General features: G+C 37.3%; 1 protein-coding gene across 1 annotated transcript in view; it reads left to right on the top strand.

Moving 5' to 3' along the window:
- Positions 1–23232, top strand: part of ZDBF2 (zinc finger DBF-type containing 2) — a 72273-nt gene that overhangs the window by 25611 nt on the left and 23430 nt on the right. Inside the window, 4 exon segments of the mRNA XM_078147467.1 lie at positions 6968–7019; positions 7975–8020; positions 9696–9801; positions 12298–12425. Of these exon segments, the coding sequence (XP_078003593.1) occupies positions 6968–7019; positions 7975–8020; positions 9696–9801; positions 12298–12425 (332 nt within the window).

Raw genomic sequence — 23232 nt, 5'->3', positions numbered from 1 at the left:
GTCTGTCATCATTTTGAAACCCTCACTTGGTCTGATCTTGTCTACTACCTATTGTCCTTCATCAGTCCTCCCTTTCATGGCCAAACTCCTTGAGAAGGCCATCTATAATCATTGCTTCCACTTCTTCCCCACTCATTTTCTTTTGAACTCCCAAGAAGCAGTCTGACTTCTTCTTCTTCTTTTTTTTTTTTAAAGGCAATTGGGGTTAAGTGACTTGCCCAGAGTCACACAGCTAGTAAGTGTTATGTATCTCAGGCTAAATTTGAACTCAGGTCCTCCTGACTCCAGGGCAAGCGCTCTATCCACTGTGCCACCTAGCTGTCCCCAGTCTGCCTTCTGACGTCATAATTCAGCTGGAACTGCTCTGTCCAAAGCTACCTATGATCTCTTTGATTTCCAGATCTGATGCCTTTTTCTCAATTTTTATTCTTCTTGAGCTCTCAGCAGCCTTTTAGACTGTTGATCATTCCCCTTTCCATAGTATTCTTTTCTCTCTAGGTTTTTGTGATTTTTGGCTACCTGTCTGACTGCTCCTTCTAGTTTCCCTTACTGGATCTTCACCCAGATCATGCTTACTAGCCTAACCCTGGGTGTCCCCTATAGCTCTGTTCTGCGCCTCTTCTCTTCTCTTTCTGTACAGTATCACTTGCTGATCTTGTCCTCCCATAGATTCAGTTATCATTCTTATGTAAATGATTCTCAGATTTGTTCAGTCTGACCTTTTATTTATCTCTCTACCTCAAGTCTGACTTTTCTAGCTATAGACAGCTCAAACTCGATGTCCTAAAGACATCTTAAATTCAGCATGTTCAAAACAGTTCTCATTATCTTTCCCCCCCTTTCAAATTTTACCATCCTACTACTTACCCAGGATCACACCATAGGTGTCATCTTCCTTTCCTTAGACTTTTCCCTCTACTTCCCTCCATATCTAATCAGTTGCCAAGTCCTCTTGATTGTACTCTCATAACATCTGTCTTTCCCTTCTTTCCTCTGACACTGCCACCACCCTGAGGTAGGCCCTCCTTACTTCACGCTTGCAGTATTTCAGTAGGCTTTTGGTTGATCTCTCTGCCTTAAATCTCTTCATCTTCCAGTCAGTTTTCCACTCAACCTGTCAAAATGATCTTCCCAAAATGAAAGCCTGACCCTGTCATTGCCCTGTTCGTTCGACTCCAGTGACTCTTTATTATCTTCAGCCTTTCTACAAAATTTATTATTGAATACAAGCCCTATAAATTGTTGTTCTCATTGAAACCATTGTATTTATTTTCTCTCTAAACATTTTAGCAAGATTCAGACTTCTTTTTCTTCTGCATTAGAAATTCAGCCTTGTCATCTTCAACTCATTCTATCTTACTTTTGTCATATTATCTTATTGCTCAACTAAGTGGAGTATATTTAAAATTTTTTAATTAATTTATTTTGAATTATTAACAATCACTTCCATAAGCTTCTGAGCTTCAAATTTTTCTCCCTCTCCCTCTCCACCTCCCTCCCCAAGACTGGCACTCAATCTAATACAGGCAGTACATATACATTCCTATTAAACATATTAAACATTAGTGAAAAGTAGGGTATTTTTCTTCTCTGAGTTTACCATAGGGCTGTCTTGTCTCTCCTTAGAGAGATAGTTATATCTTTAAATGATGGAAGCAGTGACAGGGAGAAATGCTATTCTAGGTTTGATTGTGACTAATATGGATGCATTGTTGGCTGAGTAGAAATGATGGAGCCTTTGGAAGGAACTGACTCTCTTATCTTAGAGATCATAATAACAGAGAAGAAAGCTGGGCATGAATACATGATGGGAGAAGAGATTTCATATTCAGAGAAAAGAGGCAAAATTCCATGGACTAAAATTTTAGGGGGAAGTTAGTCTAGGAGTAATGTGAAATATAAGAATTTTATTTTGAAGATTAAACAGAAGTTATTCCAGTGAATAGAAAAAGAGGAATGAAAAAGGTCTAGAGAGACTTCTATAACTGCAAAGGGTATTTGCACACCAAATTAGATGAAAGGAGACATACTGAAGATAGTAAAAGGCACTCTTGGTGCAGTGGGGAGAAAGTCCACCTGGCAGTCAGGAACCCTTAGCTTCAAAGTCCTGCCTCTAACATATTCTGGCTGTGTGCCCCTGGGGCAAGGCCCTATGCAACTCTTGAGACTTGAAGTGATAGCCTTTTTAAACAAAAACCTCATTTATCTGTTTTTTCTCTCCGTGACTCTGAAGTTCAGCTGAATGAACTGTCCTTCTCATTCTTTTACATGGCACTCCATCTCCTATATCTTTGCCTTTCTTCAGGCTGTTTCTCATGTCTAGAATGCACTCCTTCCTAATCCCTGCCTCATAGAATCCCTCTCTTCCTTCAAGACCCAAGTCAAGTCTCACCTACACTAAGCCTTTCCTGATCCATTTATTTCTGTGGCCCTTCCTTCCTAAGTACTTTGTTTTTAACTGCCTTGTATTTGCTACACATATACATAAATATGTGTAAACTGTCTCCCTAAATAAAATGAAAACTCCTTGAGAGCAGAGATTGTTACAGGGCAACTAGGTGGTGCCAATGGAGCATTGGCCCTGGAGTCTGGTGGACCTGAATTCAAATGCGGCCTTAGATACATAACACTCATTAGCTATGTGACTCTGGGCAAGTCACTTAATTCCAATTGCCTTACTAGAAAAAAAATTATTTTTACATCCACAGTGCCTAGCACAGTACCTAGCGCTTAATAAGTGCTTAAATAAAAGCTTGTTGACTGATAAGGCTCAGAGAAGGTGCTTAACTACATTTATGATTGGCCAAGTCTAACTCAGGCAATTAATTTAAGCCCAGAGTGGTTGTAGGGACGTACGCTTGGACTATTAAATCAAATAAAAATAGTTTTATATGGGATATGATAAAAAAAAAAGATTCCTAATTAAATTTGTATAAAATGTTGTTTCCCTTTGACTCCATGTTTACCATATCATTTAGCAGTACTTATTCTGAAAGGAGTTCCTGCAGACAAGATGGGAGGATAATATAATTAGCTAAATTTGGAAATGATTAAATGACTGCACCTATGGGTGGCTACCCATTAGGGAGTGGATGTTGACTTGGAAGCTGTTGTTGGTTCTTTGTAGTTCTTTGTACTAATTTGTTGTCTGTGACTTAGTTGAAGGTATAAAAGGAATGCTTATTAGATCTGTGAATTAGGTGAAGCTTAGGAGACTCATCAACACATTGAATTATAAAGTTGGGACCAAAGATAGATTTGATTTGCTAAAATGATAAGCCAAATTCATAAGGCAAAATTTCATAGAGATTAATGTAAAGTCCTACTCTTAGGTTTAGAGATCAACTTTGTAAATACATGATGAGGGAGGTGTGTCTAGATAGAAACAAACTTCAAATAGAAATAATCTGCATTTCAGTACACTGCAATCTCAGGATAAAGCAATAATGGGATCAAGCAGCCAAAAAAGCTGTTTTGATCTTAGGTTGCACTGACAGTTGCAAGCAAGGTTTTTCTTTACTGTGCTGTCATTAGACCATATCTGGAATCTGCTGTTGTATTTGAGGTACCATGTTTTAAGGAGGACACTTATAAGTTGGTGAGCAACCAAAATAAGATGTTGAAGAAACTATAGAACTTGCCGTATGAGAATTGGACTGAGGAACTGGAAATGTTTAGTTTTGAAGAGGGTACAAATAGGAATAGCTGTCTTCAAGTAGTTTAAAGACTGGAATGTGCACAGGGTTACATTCTATAATGTAAATGCTTGTTGATTGATTTGACTGGGAGAGGAATTAGCTTTGTTCTACTTGGTTCCAGGGAGTCAGAACTAAGAACGATGGATAAAATTTGCAGGGGAACAGATTTTTAACTGGATTGTAAAGAAATGGTCCCTAACAGTTAGAGCTGTCCAGAAGTGGAATAGCTTGCCTCAAGAGGTAATCAAGCAGGTTTTCAGAAACTCACTGGGGCGGCGGAATAATCTCTTGTTGGAGATATTGTAGAACAGACTCCTGTTCAGTTGTGGTTGTGAATGGAATACCATTGTGAAGACTTCTCAGTGTAATTAAGATTTGGGACAAGACTATCCTGGATCTGGTAGTGGGTCCAGGAGGTGGGATAGGGTTAAGTATAGATTTCTGTAAGATCTTTTTTTTTTTCTTTTCCTGGTACCAGATATTAGTGGTTGGAATTTGTCTAGTTGTTAAAGCTCTGGCCTTTGACCTTACCTAGATGTGTGTTCTTTTTTGGCTCCCGTTTGTCTACCAGTCCCGGGAAACCCAAAATTCTTCCAGTCCCCTTATCTCCCTTTGACAGGATTTTACTTAGATGTCTTCCTGTTCCCAACATTGTCTGTTCAATCCCTAAAACCTTCCAAAACAATTGTAAATTATCTTCCTAACTGCACATTTTTTTTTATTGCTTCTTTGACATCTCAACAAACTAAGAAATATAGAGATGTATACTATGTCCTTTATCCTATGTTAGAGTCTGGCTTGTGAGATTGTGAGCCGAGTTAATGGACAGCTGTGAGGGAGGGGGAGCTGAGTCTTCAGGGTTATATAAGCTGATTTCTACCTCTGTGGGCCGTCTCCTGTCATCAGAGCTTACTGATGGACTGGTAGAGGGACACCCAAATCTCAAAATTTGAAATAATAATAATTATAGCTATAATAAATTAACTTTCTGTTTCTCCTTGTACACCTCTGTGTTTTGTTTTATTTTTGATTTGAGTGGCATCCCACACAGTTGGACATACATCTGAAATCTCTTGCAATGCTGATATTCCGTGATTTTCTCATTTTTTAAAAAGAAAACATTAGCATTAAAAATCATTAAAGTCAGACTATATTTTTGCAATTAAAACCACGGATAGCTTTCACCTTTTGGGACTGAAAAGCAGTGCCAGATTTTCATTGATATGAGTTAATTGTAGCATTGCCTGCTTTAGAGTTAGACTTATGGAAGGTGAATACTTGAGCATTTTATTATGCTAAATAATTCCTTAATGTTTAAGACCTGGTTTGGAGGAATTATTCCATTGAGTCAGGAGAGCACTAATGCCAAGAAATCTTCCTATAATACCACTTAAAATGCCTTGCTTGAAAACTTTCTCCTTATTGCCTATAGGATAAAAATCTGAATTTTTAAAGCTTGTATTCAAGGCTTTACATAAATTGAACTTAGACCATTTTTCTTTTTATTTCTTCAAAATTTTATCAATTAGAACGCATTCTTTTTCTTTATCTCTTCTTTATACTTTGTATATATTTTTATACATGCTTGCATACGTGTACTTGTCTATCTCAATAGAATATAAGCTATTTGAGGCCAGAGATGGTTTCATTTTTTTCATTGTATCCTTGTTGCCTAGCATACTGACTGACATATTTGCCAGATACTTAATAAAGTGCTTGCTTGATTGATTGAACTGCCTTGTTATGCATCTAGGCTAAGGACCATAGTTGCTACCTCCAGCTGCCTTCCAACCCCTATAGTAATTCATAGGTGGGACGAATAAGATGTTGTTTTTTCCCTCTTTGTGCTATTATTAATGTCAGTAATGGAAAATAGATTGATCCTTCACATAGTACCTAAGATTTTGGTTTATTTTGTATAGAATAATTCTTTCTTTCTTAGATAGCAGAATGCCTTCACTGGGTTTGGGTTAAAGAAGACCTGGGTTCATATCCTTCCTCAGATGTTAATAGCTATATGTCCCTTACTTAACTTCCTTGTGCCTCAGGCATGGATTATGATGTTATCTGTAGGGGTGGAAAGAATTCTCACATTGGAAATTCCTTACATTTAATGAAATAAATGATTTTTTGTGTTCAGGTAATTTATTTCTTCCTTCTGGTCTTGAAGATCTTTTGAGATTACTATTTTCTTTGCCTCCTCTTTTTTTTTTAACTTTACATATGATTTAGTCTTTTATGTTGACTTGATTATTACTTGTGCAAATAATAAAAAAGCATCAGAGGAAAAAAAGCAATTCTATGGAACTAACCAACATGTCAGTAGATTACAATTGCGTATTCTATTCAGTGTTCCACACCCATAGTCTCCCTCTTTTGAACAGAAGGAGTACATTCTCATATCTCTTTTTCAAGGCCAAATATGACCATTAAAATTCCTGTGTTCAATTTCAGTTTTTTTTTTTTGCTCTTTATATTATTGTTTTCTGGTTATCCTTAATTTCACTTTGTGTCAGTTTATATAAGTTTTCCTTTTTCTCTGTATTTTTGTTTTTTTGATTAAATTTTATTTTTTCATTTAAGCATTTTTTTCTCCTTACTATCTTTCTTTCCTCCTCCCCCCATCCCAGAAAAAAGAAAAACAAAATCCTGATAACAAATAAGTATAGTCAAGCAAAACAAATTCCCATGTTGTTTGTCACCTTTTCTTATCCTAGTTAAGAGCTATGCTATGTTCTGTATAGCTTATATTGTGTGTTGTATGTTTGGCAACTACGGTTTCTTTTTCTAAAGTTTTAGGTTTTGATAATGAGTTCAATGGCCCAAGCATCCTTACCAAACCCAGCATTCTTCTGATGAAGTTATGTTGTGAGACTCAGAGAAAAGTTGTTTGTTTGTTTGTTTTTTGCTAGGCAGTGGGGTAAAGTGACTTGCCCAGGGTCACACAGCTAGTAAGTGTTGTGTGTCTGAGCCGGATTTGAACTCAGGTCCTCTTGAATCCAGGGCCAGTGCTCTATCCACTGCGCCACCTAGCTGCCCCAAGAGAAAAGTTGTTGAAAAATAATCTTTCCAATTTTGTCTGGTTTGAAATATTGCCTAATAGTGAGACTTTATCTTTACTACTGGAGATAGCATTGGGTCTGCTTAAAATGAAAGTACTCCTTTAGTCAATGAAAGTACTCATAGTCAGTGGTAAGCTGGAGAGCAGACTGAGGGGGTACTCCAAGGTACTCTTCTAGGGATTTTCATTTTTTCTTTTTAATTCACAGATGTCTAACAGGATTAAAACGGCTGAGGTGGCCTCTGCTTCTTCCATACAAGGTGAAGTATTTGTTAATTTTGTTAAACTACTCAGTACCAGTGGAGTTCTGTAAAGCTACTAACATCAGTGCATTCAACCCAAATCCAGAGTAGTGTAAGCATAGATTCTGAGTGAAACCCTTTTCCACTGGTCTGCACTGATTAATTAGACAGGTGTTTCACTGTTCATTTGGTATCCAAATGGTAGGCTTTATTACTACAACTGTTTGGCTTTTTGGGCTAAAACCTCTGTTCTCTGTGTGTTTCCTTAGGCCTATATAGGTAGTGCATAGGATGACAAATATCTCATTATTACTTTTTTTGTCATGTTTGTGCTGTTAGTGTGTCTAATGAATTTTACTCATCATTTAAGTTTACACAGATTATACCTTAAAATTGGACATTCAAGTGCTTAAGCTCTAGTTTGAAGAAGTTTCATTATTTCTTTCATTAGAAGTCTATTTTGAGTGTTAAGTATATGTAAGAATTATAATATTTAATAATTTTATTAATAAAATAGAATTGTAATGTATATGGTAGTTCTGTGTTTTCAGGCTTGGTTTTGTTCACAGGTATTTTATGTGTAATCATTGGTGTCGTAGTGGGGAAAATTGTAAAAATATTTGCATATTATTAAATTTGGATCATTAAAGGTTGTTTTGAGGAAAACTGGAAAAATTTTATAGACTTGAGACTTTTCTGTAAAACTGCACTTTATCTTCAAGAATCTCATTGCATTTAAAAATACTTATTTTTTAATGGGCCAGATTTAAAACTAGGCTTTTGAAGTCTAGTGATTATATGTCTGTGATTATATCTATTATTATACTTGTTAAAATAAAACTATTTGAGGGATTTTGCATTGTAGTTTCCATTCAGTTAATGGTAGTAAGGCAGTACAGAGAAATATAAACTTGGAGATCATTTCTTTTGTCTTCTTATTTCCACAGTATGCTTGATTCATTTTTTTTTGTAGGTATTAGAAGGCAGGCTCTCAGAGGAGAGAAAGAAATCTCAGGTAAGTTCATTCCAGGGGTAGAAATGGACATTTTAACTTAAAGTATATAAACAGTTGAACAATTTAGGCTTTTGTATTTTGTATTTTATTGATTTTAATGATACAGATCATTTTAGTTGCAGGATAATAGCCTGTTTATTCTGCTTTAATCATAATGACCCAAATTATAGAATCATATAATAATACTTTAAGTATAAAGAGAAGCCAGTGGAAAACCAGATGTCTTCTCTATGCAGTGATTTAAATATAGGCAAGCCATCACCTTCCTTGACCTCTGTTCCTCATCAGGAAAATGGAGGGATTTGGATTAGATTTTTTCTTTTTTTGGTTAGGCAGTGGGGTTAAATGACTTGCTCAGGGTCACACAGCTAGTGAGGGTCAAGTATCTGAGGCCTGATTTGAACTTAGGCCCTCCGGACTCCAGGACTGATGCTCTATCCACTGCGTTACCTAGCTGCCCCCTGAATTAGATATTTTCTAAAGATCATTCTACCTCTAAATCCTGTGAAATCCTTTGAATAATGTCACAGAATACATAGTGCCAAATGTTTGTGAAAGATTACTATAGTGGTCTGTAGTAGAGATTACTGTAGTAGATTTTTCAAAACTATATTATTTCCAGAGAAAATGAAAACAGTTTAAAAAACACACCCATATATTGTTATTTTTTTGGTAATCTGAGAAAAATGTTTATAGTATAATTTGTCTAAAATTTCAAATATTAATTTAAAGTCCCACTAGTGTGGCATAGAGGAGAGAGACCACCATTGACATCAGGAAGATCTGCTATGAATGCATAAGTATTGGGTGACTGAGGAGGTTACATTACCTCTTAGCATCCCTGACAACTCTCTGGGACTGTAAGTAACAGAGGAGTTTCCTGTCTGCATTGATGGAGGGAATAAGACAAGTCCACTTGCGTGGACTTCCTCCTCTAATTATAAAAATCTGTAAACATTTGTGTTCTTTATTTCTGAGCTAATTAGGAAAGATCATGTGGCATGGGGACGTTTAAAATAAGGAATCAGAGATTGTAAGAGTGAGTTGTTAATATCACATTTACAGTGTTCACTTGTCATTGTATAATAAATCTTCTATTTGAATATTTAATTAAAAAGCAAAGGAACTTTGCAAAAGTAGAAATGTATTGCAAATATTAAAACAATAAGTTCAAGGTACATGCTGTAAGGTGAGTAAATTATATTAGTACACTAGTATCCTAGAAGAGTTAATTATTCTTAAAAGACTGATTGTGGTATTGCCCAGGATGATGTTTTTCCCACAGAATCAAACCCTAATGGTAAAAATGACTAGCTCTCAAAAAATTATTATAAATCTAGTCTTTACTTTTCCCAAATTCTGGAAATTATTCTTTAGAAGACCCTCATTTTTCAGCAATCATTGCAGTTGTCAAAGGGGGGCTAGATAGCCTGTTTAGCCTCACCAGATGTAGCACATACCACCTTGGGAATAGAAAAATATAGTATTCAGAATAAAGTTGTGTCCACAGATATTATTTCTTTAAATTTTTAGAAAATTTACTTTATTTCATTAAAAAGCATTTCGGTTTGCTCCCTTCATAACTTCTCCCCCCCCATTAAAACAAACAAATGAATGTAACAAATATTTAGGAAATTTCTTATTGGTATTGTGATGCTATTCATATCTCTTTGTTTTAGTTTAAGGGTTCGGAACCACGAGACAGCTAGCTTTAGTAGATCCATCATGCAGAACCGACAAGGGTATTGTAACTGTTGCCATGTGCACTATATTAACCTTGAACAGGTGAGAGCTGCCTAATAACTTAGCAGGGCATTACAGAAACTTGCTTTTAACCCGTGTTTTCTTATTTCAAGTGTTGTTGACAATAGCAGTGTTTTAGAATTTCTGTCTTTAGAAATGACATTCAGGTTTTTAAAGTTAAGACTTTCTTTGCATTCTACTTGGGCCATATACTTGAAAGGTTTCTTCAGGTTAAAAGATGTCTGATTAGATTATATAAGGTTAAATGTTATAATGAAATTCTTCTTTCCCTTTTAATTTTAAATTCATATAAAATTTTTTACATCACTTTCATTCCTGATCTGTTATCCCAGTATATATACTAAGAGACAAAAAAATTAAGAAGCAAAAAACTCTTTACCGAAACTAAGCAACATATCAACTGAGTCTGACAGTTTATGCTCTTCCACTGTAGTTTTTCAATTTCCCTAGTTCCCCACCTCTGTAAAAAAGAGAGAGGTTCATTTTTTGACGTCTTTAAGGCCAAGCTTGATCATCACAATTATGTGATATTTACTTCTTTTCCCTTTTCATTTACATTGTGGTAGTCGTGGGGCATAAAAGTTGTCCCATGCTTCTTCATTACTTCTTATGATATAGTAGTATTCAGTTACATTCACATACCACAGTACCTCAATCAGTGGATATCTATTTTGTTTCCAATTTTTTGCTACTACAAAAAGTGCTTCTGTGGATATTTTGGAGTATATGATACCTTTCTTTCTGTCTGACTTCCTTTGGAATCTATGCCTGGCGGTGGTATCTGTGCATTAGAGGGTCCATGGGTACTTTAGTCACTTTTTTTTAAAGCATAATTCTAAATTGCTTTTCATAATGGTTAGATCATTTCACAATTCCGATAACAGTGTGTCTGCCTTCCCTTCTTTAATCTTTTCCTTTCCAATATTATCACTTGATGAGGAATTTTTTGTCTCTTCTTTTGCTAAACATAACAGGTAGACGTAATAGGTTTTTACTTGTGAAGTTGACATAATAGAAATTCAAGTACATTCTCTGAAGTTTAGAATGTTAATGTTTTTTTGTTAATTTTGATTTACACGTGTATTTGGTTACAGCTTTAAAAGTCTATTTGAGGAGTCTTAGTATTTCCTGTTGAGACAGATAGTGGCTATATTGGAAACAAAGGGAGGAAAAATTAAAGTTTGTAGGTGAGTTTTTAGATGTGGCTTGTATAAGTACAGACAGAGCCATTATTTGTTATCATCTGTTTTGCTATGTGGACATAACCTTTCTTGGAGGAGGAAGATAAGGGCTAGACTAAGTTTTTAAAGTGTGGCTTTGCTTGTTTTTTCCTCTCTGGGCTTGTTCTCTTCATCTCTGAGGTTACTTTTCAGTGTCAGGGCCTAGAAGAGTAAGCCTCTGGAAGCCTGGAGCCAGATGGGGTTGTGATAGTCATGATTAGTTGAGACTATGAATGGGACAAGATTGTTGTAGGTCAGGACTTTTAGATAACCCTGGGAAGGAAGTGCTTCTAATAGTTCTCTGTGTAGATTACATTTTGGAAAACATCCTTCTCCATAAGTATATATAAGCTACCTGTTAATGAGACAATTCAGTTTTCCAATATTGTTAATGTGACTTAAGCATATCACAGTTCTAAGTCTTGTCATATTGCCAAAGATAATTAAGCAAAAGTAACTGAACCTTTAGTTATGTAATGAATTCAGTTCAATCCAGCAAACATTTATTAGCCCCTTTAGCTAGACCAGGGATGGAGAACCTGTGACCTTCTGGGTCCTTGGGTGCAGCCTTTTGACTGAGCCCAAGTTTTCCAAGTTTTATAAACAAATCGGTTTATTGAGGAGATTTGTTCTGTGAAGTTTGGATTTATTCAAGGGACCTCACTTGAGGACCGAGAGGGCCATATGTGGCCTCGAGGCCACAGATTCCGCACCCCTCAGCTAGACCAAGGCATGTGCCAGGTTTAGAAAGTGCGAAGACGAAATCAGACATAATCCTTGTGATTAAGGAGCTTGATTTCTTAGAAAAAGCATTGAATTTTTAAAAAGTGCTTGCTTTAGAACTGATACTGCTGCTGGGGTGGGGTGGGCAGTACCTTGGATGGGTTACTTTACCTTGGTGGACTTCACTTGCACCTTTCAAATTGGCAGGTTAGATCTGATGATCTCTCAGGCCTTTTCTTGCTCTAAATTATGTGTATTTACACTCTAATAGGGAGAATAAAAAATGTATAGCAGTGAATAAAAGACAAGGCAGAATGAATAGAGTGCCAAGAAATGCTCTGAAGTGTGAGAAATTCAGGGAAAGAGTAGAATTTAGAAACAACCGCTCAAGCTTTTTCTAGCATCTTTTATTTTAAAATGAGGAATTTTTGTCTTCACTACCTCACAGATAATCAGCACTCAATAAACGTTTGTTGGCTTGAATGGAATTGAACCTTATAACCTTTTCATGAATACATCTTTGTTTTATTTGTGCCTCCCTTTCAGTAATAACCCAGTCTCTCTTTCTTTGCAGCATATAATCAGCCCCCAACACAGATACTTTGCTACATACTGTAGGTATCGGCTGGGTACCAATAGCCTTTTGGATCGTTTTCTTCATGATGTCATGCAGTATCACCCACATCAGTATTATGATGACAGGTAAAATGGTGGTGGTGGGTGGGGTTAAGGAAGATATTAATAGGGCATTGCTATAGCCCACATCATGGTAAATAAAAGTGTGAAATGTTTTAGTGCAATACTACTCTAAAGGTGAATTTTTACATCAAATAACAAAGGTTAAAATGAAAAGTCTAAGTAGAAAGTTTCTTTGGTAATTATTTCAGGTTTTTAAAAATAAGAAATTTCACTTGCTTAGACTTGGTTTCTTCTCATGCTTTTTTCTAAAGAAAGCCATAGCTCATTGATTATAAAGGATGATGTCTCGCTGCCTCACATTGGAAATGAGTGTGTATCATAAGGACATCATTCACCGTCAATGTAGGATTCAACAGAAAGAAGTAATGCATTGGAAACTGGTTTTTAAAATATTAGTGAGTGAAAAGTTAGTGAAAAAGAATAACAAAGTTAGGCCAAAAGGCATTGTTAAATTTTGTAATAATAGAAAAACTGACAGAAAGGACCCTTAAAGAGAGCTGTCCTTTACTGTGATATTTTATGTAAGCTCCTTTGTGGCAGTGATTGTCTTCATCTTTTTATCCCCTACATTACCCAGCATGGTCATAATATGAACTTTAGATCAGTAGATAAATCTTTGTTGAATTAGGTGATTATATTATAGTCATTATTTTGGACTTTTTCTTTTTTTTTCTTTTGCGAAATGATAGGATAAACAAAAGTCTTACTTTCTTGGTGCTTTGTGGTTTAACAGTGATCTTGTGTTCTTGAGGCACAAGTCTGGTAGGTTCTACCAAGTGAGAAGCTTTTGACCATAGGCCTGGTACTGGATTGTGTATAAGTGTGTCTGAGGACCATCCTAGCTGAGTAGAATCTTAGTATCAGAAGGTTGGCTAAGAGGTGATGATTAAAAAAAATTATTAAAGAAAAATTTAATCATTTGGTAACACAGTGGAGGGCTTGAGTTCTACATTGTGGAGGGAAGACCTATATAGATGAAATCACACATCCTTGAAATATGTTAGAATGCAGAAAATCAAACTGGTGGTGAGTTTGCCACATTTAAACTAGTTGGCACAGATGGAAGATACGGCTGAAAATGCTGGAAGTAGGTCTACCCAAAATTAGCTATGACATGGAAGTATCAGAAGAATTTTTAAAAATGGGTGCTTGGAACATAGTGTAATAGTGAAAAGAAACTGCTATGGAAATCTCTTCATGGACCATGTAGGACCTAGTTGGGATAGTCTTTTGGCACATTCTGCATCCACATGTCAGTGCTCAGATATCTGTAAGCCCATTTAGTAGAAACTTTTTTTTGCTTCAGAAAGTGTTTTATTTTCATGATGTGGGAAATCTACCAGTATTTAATTTAACCTGTAATGGGAAAATGGTTATTTTGCACTTTTTTCCACTCTGGATAACTACATAAACTTTACATGCGTAGTGAGGATATGCAACGAATCAAAGTACTAGAAATAACTAAAAGTGTGGGATTGTACAGATTTACTATCAGGAAAATCATGAATTTTTAACACCCTAAGGTATACGTTATAATAAAGGGACAGTACTGACTCTGATGGTATAATATAAAAATCACTTTTTCCTTTCTCTGGAGCAACTAAATGATCCACTATTTAACCATTCTCTGGCAAAAGGAATCCCCAAAGAGCCCCCTCAGTATTAATATTCCATAAGGAATCCCCAAAGAGCCCCCTCAGTATTAATATTCTATAACCCTTCATGAGGAGAAGTTGACTGAAATTTCTCTTGGTCACTTAAAAAGAGGTCATCTTAGAAACGTTTTGTCTAAGGGACTACTATATGGATTCTAGTAACATTTATTGCTTTTTAAAATAATATTAATGAAAGCACAAATTTTATGGAAAATGGATAAATGGATGGATGGATGAATTTAAGAAGTATAAAATGCTTATTATGTTCCCAGCATTATCTTAAGCATCAGATATAAAAAGGAGAATAGTTTCTGCCTTCAGAGACATTATATCTGAATAAAAAGAACACATATAATGGAGTGGAGGTCAGGGAGGGGTGTTTTGACTGGTGAGAGAAGTCAAAGACAGTCATAAAGTAGATCCAGAGAGAAATTGCATAACATGTCCTTTCCAGGTTACTGGGTGATCAGTTTAGGGTTGGAGCCCTCTTCAGGTGACAGATGCATCCAATTTTCAACTCCCTTCAAATTCACAGCAGGGGATTTGGTCAGGAGGACTTTGTAGGGCCCTTTCCACTCTGGCTTCAAGGAATCCTTGTGCAGGTACCTTTTCATAACCAGTCTCTGGGTTCCAACTGCAAGGTAGACTTGATTCAGGATTGAATCCCTCATTAAGGTTGGCTCTGATATGTCACACTTGGTATGAAAATACAGTTTACCCAAGTTCAAAGGTCAGCTTCTTTGCCTTGAGCAGGATGTGTTGAACCTGGATGATGCTTCCAAGCAAAGGTTGCCCTAGGGCCCAAGGCCATTGCCATTGGGGCCCATGCTGTAGCTGCTGCCCCTTCCCCCTCCTTCCTTTCCCCAGGTGGGGGAGGGTGAAATCAAAGGTGAGGAGGAAAGAGTGAAACTCTCTTCTCCTATGAGAAGGGTTAACAGATACCCTTTTGACTCAAGGGAAGGGAGTGACCCACGTTATACAGAATTTTTTTTTTTTTGCTTTTAGGCAATTGGGGTTAAGTGACTTGCCCAGGGTCACACAGCTAGTAAGTGTCAAGTGTTTGGTCTGAGGCCGGATTTGAACTCAGGTCCTCCAGACTTCAGGGCCAGTGCTCTATCCACTGCGCCACCTAGCTGCCCCCGTTATACAGAATTTTGAAACACTCCTTAATAATCATAAAATCTCCACAATCTGCTAAGATGTTTTTTGCTGTTCTAACTTTCCCCTTTTAACCTCCATGAAGGAGGATTCAGGGATGTAGAGGGAATGGAGTAAGTAAGCTTCAGGGAACCAAAAAAGCACCTGCAGTTTTCCCATTTCCCTAGCGCCAAGAGATTTGACAGAATTGGGCATACGCTTCCAGATAGGGTGTCCATCCTTGTCCTCCTTGCTGCGGAAGGCGTACCCAGGTCCATGGCCTCAAACCAAACCAGTGGACCAAGAGCCTGAGAGTGTCAGTCCGAGTATGAGACAGCTTTGTAACTGTCTGGCTGAAAAGCACCTTCAAGCCTTCCTGGGTGCTTGGAGAGCAGCCCAACTGCAGGGCAAGAAAGAAGGGGGAGAGATTTAAATACCTTCCAGTCTTGGCTGGAGAACATCTTGGGGTTAGGCAGTTTCCCCATACAGGCCACCAAAATGTTGAGGTTTGGGGGTTCTGAGACCCCAAAATCACAACCCACGCTCCTGTCCAAGAGAATTCAGCCCAAGCCTTCTTTCAGCCAAAGACAAGATTTATTAGAACATCCTTCATAACGGCCAGGTCTTAAGGAATCCGAGCATCTGTGAGCTATTGGCTAGATTGTAAGAGTCTGAGCCCATGGCTAGATTATAAGAATCTGAGCCAGTAGAAACTTTTAAAGTAATAACTTGGAAGACACTGAATCATATTCTTTGCTTTTGGCAAGTTTTATTCATAAATACTGTTAGCCTATTTGTTGAATGCCAGTGATGCTTCAGGATCTGAGTTATTTCAATCTTGACATTCTTTTTGTAAATGAAAGCAGAAGACAAAAGGAACTTGCAGTTAAATGGAAGGACAGCTCACAGGTTTTCCTTAGAGTGGTAAATAAAGAAGTTAGGAGAGTTGGTTTAATCGTGCATCCAAGGATAATGATAAGAAAAAGATTTCATGGGACATGTTGCCTGTTTTGTTATTTCAGTGCTTGTGATAAACATTTGCAAAAGTCTTTTATGAAAATATCAGTAGCTTATTTATATACCAGCATCTGTTGTAGAGAATAAGGAGCTAGAAAAATTCTGTGAAGAACACAGTAAGATCCTTCAAATCAAATCAACATAACTTCGTGTTCCAAGACTTCAGCTACAAAGATGGGCAGAGAAGAAAGGCAAAAAATATGTCAGAAAATTTGGTTCAGGAATAATACTGAAAAAGATGCTAAAGTCTTATAGAAGACTCATACCTATTTATCATGAATATTTTCTTTGACAAAAGATTTGGAAGTGAGCACCAAATAACATCATAAAAACTTGTTAGGCAACAATAACATTAAAATGAAATTGATTGTATTTTAACCAACAGCACAAGATTAGTAACTGATGTGAGAGTCCTTTCCAAGTCAATTGCCTGTGTATAATTAGACAGCTGATTTTATAGGAGCACAAATGTAGAGCAGGAAGGGGTCCCCTTCATTTAATAGGTGAAGAAACTGAAACCCAGAGAGATCAAATGATTTATCACATAGGTATGAACCCAGATCCTTACTAAATCCAGCACTGTTTACCAAAAATCAAATTGGTATTGATGAAAGCATACTCAGTGTATTTCTTGTATGTACCTATCTATTTAGATATCTCTACCATTAGAATGTAAGCTTTTTTTTGTTTAATTAATTCATTTTGATTTATCAACAATCATTTCCATAAGTTTTTGAGTTTTAAATTTTTCTCTACCTCCCTTACCAAATCAGCACGCAATCTAATATAGGTTATACATATACATTCTTATTAAACGTATTCTCACATTAGTGATGTTGTAAGTAAGAATTAGCATTAATAAGAGGAACCACCAGAAAGGGGAAACAAAACACAACAGAAAAAAAAATAGCAAATAGTATGCTTCGATCTGCATTCAGACTCCATAGTGATTTCTTTGGATGTGGATAGCATTTACCATCATGAGGCTTTCGGAGATGTTTTAGATCCTTGTATTGCTGAGAGGGGTTAAGTCTATCAAAGTCAGTCGTCACACAATGTGGCTGTTACTGTGTACGACGTTCTTCTGGTTCTGCTCACTTCACTGAGCATCAAACCATACAAGTCTTTCCAGATTTATCTGAAGTCTGCCTGTTCATCATTTCTTATAGCACAGTAGTACTCCATTACATTCATATATCATATTCACAATTATGATAATTATATGTGTCTTTCTCTTCATCCCCCCCCATTAATGCTTTTCTTTCTCCTTTCTCCTTTGCCCTCCTCACTAATGTTTTGCTTTTGACCACCGCTTCCTCAGTCCCACCTCCCTTCTATTAGTCCCCTCCCTTTTCTTTCCCCTTTTCCTTCCTACTGCCTATAGGGCATGTTAGATTTCTATACTTAACTGATTATGTTATTCCCTTCTTAAGCCAAATCTGATGAAAGTAAGGTTCAAACAATGCTCATCTCCCTTCCTTCTTTCCCTCTGCTGTAATAGGTTTTTGTGCCTTTTCCTGTGATGTAATTTACCCTTGTCTGACTCTTCCTTTTCTTTTCTCTCAGTACATTTTCTAAGATCAGATTAATTCACTTACTTGGATCCATTTACCCTACTTGATTAGATTTTTTTCATCATTGTATCAAAGTCAATTTATACCCACCTCCTTTATGTATACCCCTTTTACACGTTGTAATAACAATACAGTTCTCAAGAGTTACAAGTGTTGTCTTCCCTTGTAGGGATGTAAAGAGTTTGCCCTTATTAATAACATGTTGTTATTTTCTGTCCCATTTACCTTTTTATGTCTCTCTTGAGTCTTGTATTTGAAGATCAAATTTTCTGTTGAGCTCTGGTCTTTTTATCAGGAAGGTATGGAAGTCCCCTATTTCCTTGAATACCCATCTGCTCCCCTGAAAGATCATGCTTATTTTCTCTGGGTAGTTGATCCTTGGTTGTAATCTAAACTCCTTTGCCTTACAGAATATCATATTCCACGCTCTACAGTCTTTTAATGTAGAAGCTGCAAGGTCCTGTGTAATCCTGACTGTGGTTCCATGATATTTAAATTGTTTCTTTCTGGCTGCTTGCAGTATTTTCTCTTTGACCTGGTAATTTTGGAATTTGGCTACTATATTCCTTGGTTTTCAATTTGGGATCTCTTTCAGGAGGTGATCAGTGGATTCTTTCTATGGCTATTTTACCCTCTGGTTCTAGGACCTCAGGGCAGTTTTCCTTTATGATTTCCTGAAAGATACTGTCCAGGCTCTTTTTTTTGTCGTGATTTTCAGGTAGACCAATAATTTTAAAATTGTTTCTCCTGGATTGGTTTCCAGGTCAGTTGCATTTTCATCTATTTTTTCATTCTTTTGTTTTTGTTTGACTGATTCTTGCTCTCTCATAGAGTCATTAACTTCCATTTGCTCAATTCTAATTTTTAACAAATTGTTTTCTTCTATTAGATTTTGTACCTCCTTCCCCATTTGGCCAATTGTATTTTTTAGGGACTTGTTTTCTTCAGTGTACTTTTTTCCAGTTGGCCAATTGTATTTTTTAAGGACTTGTTTTCTACAGTTAATTTTTGTCCTTCCTTTTCCAAGCTATTGACTCTCTCTTGCATACCTCTCATTTCTTTTCCCATTTTTTCCTTCTACTTCTCTCATTTGGCTTTTAAAATCCTTCTTGTGCTCTTCTAAGAAGGCTTTTTGGGCTTCAGACCAGTTCATATTCCCTTTTGAGGTTCCAGATGTGGGTTTGTTGACAATGTTGTCCTCTTCAGAATTTCTGCCTTGATCTTCACTCTTCCCATAATAAGAATCTATCGTATGTTTCTTTTTGCTCATGGTGTGTGCTTATTTCCTGGCCTTTAAAGAGATTGGGCTTTCCTGCTGGGGAGCAGAGGGCACTGACCCAAGCTTCTTTTGTTAGGAGCCTAGGGCCTGGTCGATGGCTTTGTGTGCTGGGGCCTCCAATGTTGGTAGTTGGAGGCTGTAGGATTCTGGCAGCTTTATCTGGTGTTGGGCTGGAAACAACAATACTAGAACTGTAGGGATAGGATTGGGTACTGTGGCTCCTGGAGATTTCCTGCTCACCCAGGCCTTTCCTTTCTTTTGCTTTCTTCAGCTCTTTTCAGATGGATGTTGTAGGGTGTTTATCTACTTGGGGCCCCTTGGAGTGCTGCTTCCCTTAGTTTTGCTGAGGCACAGGGAGAGCCAGTTGCTGTAGAATGCCGAGCCACCTGGTGTTTTTTTGAGCTGGTTTCCACTGGTTTCCACCGGTGTCGTGCCACCCTGCCTCCCCCCTAATAGGCACTCAGGGTCCAGGTGTTGGTGTTTGCTTGCTCTACCACCCGGGCTTCAGGATCTCCTCCTGGTATGCTGAGGTGGGGCTTTCCACTAGTTTGCCAGGATGCCTCCCATTCTATGCTGCTTCCCTTCCCCCAGGTTAAGAGGGGCCTTTCCAGTAATCCCTCAAGCTACCTGGCTACTGGACTGCTGTACCCCATCTTTCTTCTGGTTCAGCTGTTCCAGGGTTTTTCCTGGGGTGATATTTTCTGGGCTTTCAGGGGTTAATAAGGGAGAGTAAGAGAGACTCACCTCTTACTCCATCTTGGCTCCTCAGAATGCAAGCTTCTTGATGGCGTGAACTGCTTTTGTCTTTTTTTGCAAACCCAGTTGTTAGCCCAGTGCCTGGCACATACTTAATAAGTGCCTGTTGCACGATTGGTGAAAAAATAACGATAAAAAGATATGGTGTGCTAGTAAAACAATTTCTGTCTGATTTATTTAAACAAAATAATGTAATGGAAAATAAATGGAAATTGAAATAAAGAACATAAATTACCCAAACTATTATTATTTCTTAATGAAGTTGAACAAGGGCAAATCTGTGGCTCTAATGAGATCCAAAGTGCCTAGAAATTTCCTGTGCCATTGAAGTCTGATCTCATTGCTGAGAGATAGGACAGCCAAGGGCAATGCCGGTTTAAAATATAAACTCATTTGTAAAATCTAGTAGAGGAGGGTGGTATGGAAGATTACAAATAATATTTTCTCAGTGAGAAAAGCAGTAAAGGGGGAAAGAATTTTTTTTTTATTTTTACTTTTAGGCAGTTGGGGTTAAGTGACTTGCCCAGGGTCGCACAGCTAGTAAGTGTCAAGTGTTTGGTCTGAAGCTGGATTTGAACTCGGGTCCTCCTGACTTCACGGCTGGTGCTCTATGCACTGCACCACCTAGCTGCCCCTTGGGGGAAACTAATTTATAGAAAGCTTGATGAGAGCAAAGTTATTTTAAGGGCATTTGAGAATGAAAATAGGAGAATAGAAAACTGATGAAAAATGGAAGAGATCTGTAAATGTTTTCATAAAAACTCTTAACCCTAAGTGATGGTGGAGCTGTCACATTTGGATTGTAGCATCATAGCCCTGGGTGTATTGAGGGAGGAAAGAGAAATGTCATTGAAGAAAAAATATAAAAAGAGAACCTGGACTAAAATGATGGTACACAGAAGAAGTCCATACTGGAAGTTAAACAATTTGAATGATGTTGAGAGGTTGGTTGTCAAAGGATTTGAAGACGGCTTGAAAAAAATGTGGACCTATTACCAAAAAAGGATGATTTAAAAAAATCAATAACTATTGACCAGTATCCCAATTTTCTCGCTTCTACAAAATTTTTATGAGAATAATCTGAATACACATCAAGACCATCCTTGATGTAAGCTTGAGAAAGAAACATTGTAGATTGTAACAAATTATATTCTACTTCAAATTTCATCTTTATAGCCACTCATTGGCCTGAGAGAGAGAGAGAATTCAAGATACTGATTTCTTCTTACTTATTGGCTGTAAAAAGATTTGAGCTGGCATAGCAAATTGTTGTAAGTTATTCAACACATTATGTGAATTGGGTGTGGCTTATTGGAAGCAAGGAGTTGATCAGTCAAGCTCTCCTGCTTGTATTCCTCATGCTTTAGGATCAAATGTTTTCTGAATAGTGATTTTGTTAAGTCAGGGGCCATACCAGAAAATGAAATCTAACATATGTACATACACAAAGTTCATCTTCCTGAGTCCAAATTTATGGGAAGTATATTTTGGGGAACAGTTGCTGGCTTTTGCCCTCATAGTGAAGATATGGGAACATAGCTGTATAGTCTTCCAGGCTTTCAGTGTGTCTGGCTTTGGATCTGCTTTCTGATCCCACTGTTGTATTTATGTCAGTGCCGTCAAACTCAAATAGAAATGGAGGCCACTGCTATGTATTGATTTAGCAAAACACATATTAATACTATTTCTAGTGTATAATTTAAAATATTATTTTAAGTGTTTCTCAATTACATCTTAATCTTATTCTTGCTCTGGGTATTTGACACCTCTGATGTAAATGATAGTAGCTGGGGAACAGGTCTGTGAAGAAATCTTTAAATTTACAGTAATTATTTGTTTTCATGGACCTTGGGATTGATTCTCTAAGGAAACCTTATTATCTACCCACTATCATGTGACAGTAAGGAGTATTCTCCAGATGACTACCTTGTGTTTGCACTTATAACTCTTGTGGAGAGATAAGGCCCCTTTAGTCTTAAGTGTATAAGGTTCATCATGAGCAAAAGATCACTGGGGAATATTCGGTAGGAACAGAGTGTACAGCTGTGTGTGTGTGTGTGTGTGTGTGTTTTAGACCAGTCCTATGATTTTTCACTGGTATAGGACCTCCCAGATCCATTTTGTTGCCGGATCTTGTTGTTTCTACCTACCCAACATTTCTCAGGCATCCTCTTCTCTCTACTCATATCCGCTGCCTTTATACAGATGGCCTTTATCATCTTTTGCCTGGACTATAGCAGTAGCTTTCTAATTGGTCTTTTGGACTCAAGTCTCTCACCTCTCCAGTCTATCCTCTACTCAGTTGTAAAAGTGGTTTTCCTAAAGGAAAGGTGTGACCATATTCTCCCAAGTGGTAAAGAGGAAAAAACAAATCTTAACTAAGGTGCTTGCTCTCTCTTTCTCTCGCTCTCTCTCTCTCTCTCTCTCTCTCTGTATGTATGTATATATATATATTTTTTTATATATGCATGTACATACATACATACATACATACATACATATATCTTTCCTCCCTCCGTGGGCCATGAATGTGTTGCAGTTTGTTTAGTTTGTCATACCTCTTCATTTTTTGTTTTAGCCCTTTATATATTGTTTAGTATGGTCTTTATTTTAAAACTCTAGAAGGAGAACTTGAAGTTTAAAAAGAGCTGTGATTTCAAGACCGCAGATTCAGAGCCACCTTAGAATGAAAATAGTAAACAGAACCTTCCATTCTTCCCTTCTTATGCCCTCTTAGTGCTTTGGTTTTATAGATAATGTGTGTGTGCATGTATAGAGAGATATGTATATATGTGTATATATATATGTGTCTCTGTGTATATGTATGTACACATATGTGTATGTGAATGCATATTAATTCGTTTGTTTATTAGTCATCACAAGGTGGGCCTGAAGCTATTCTTGTCTTGAAATAATAGCTCTTTTCAGACTTTACTTTCTTCCTCTAGGGCTTTAAATTTGAAACCATACTCAGTAATTTATAAAAAACTAGTTAAGTGCTGGAACAAAAAATGGAGAGGCATAACAGACAAAACAAGCTGCAATGCATTAACAACCAAGAATTGCATGTAAGATACAGAGAAATATATGGCCATAAAGATGGATCAGTCATGTAGTGAATGATGTTGAGACATTATTGATGAATATTCTGTAGACAAGGTGACCTGAGATCCTCGCCACAGTAGAAAAGCCTTGAACAGCACCTGGTACAAGGCAGCTCCAGAGACCCATGATACTTGGCGAGATTTCTTGAGTAAAGTCCAATTTAAGTTGTCCCTGGATTCCCATCAAGGGGCAAGAGAGGGGCCCTACCAGTTGGGAAGCCTCCTGAGTTCCTGCAGTAGTAGAAGAAGGGCCCCAAACAGCACCCAGGAAAGCTCTGTTTTAGTCAT

The sequence above is a fragment of the Phascolarctos cinereus genome, unplaced genomic scaffold (assembly GCF_003287225.1).
Source record: "Phascolarctos cinereus isolate Bilbo 61053 unplaced genomic scaffold, phaCin_HiC Scaffold_7;HRSCAF=346, whole genome shotgun sequence".
In the NCBI taxonomy this organism is placed as follows: domain Eukaryota; kingdom Metazoa; phylum Chordata; class Mammalia; order Diprotodontia; family Phascolarctidae; genus Phascolarctos; species Phascolarctos cinereus.
This window is presented reverse-complemented; position numbering and strand designations above follow the sequence as displayed.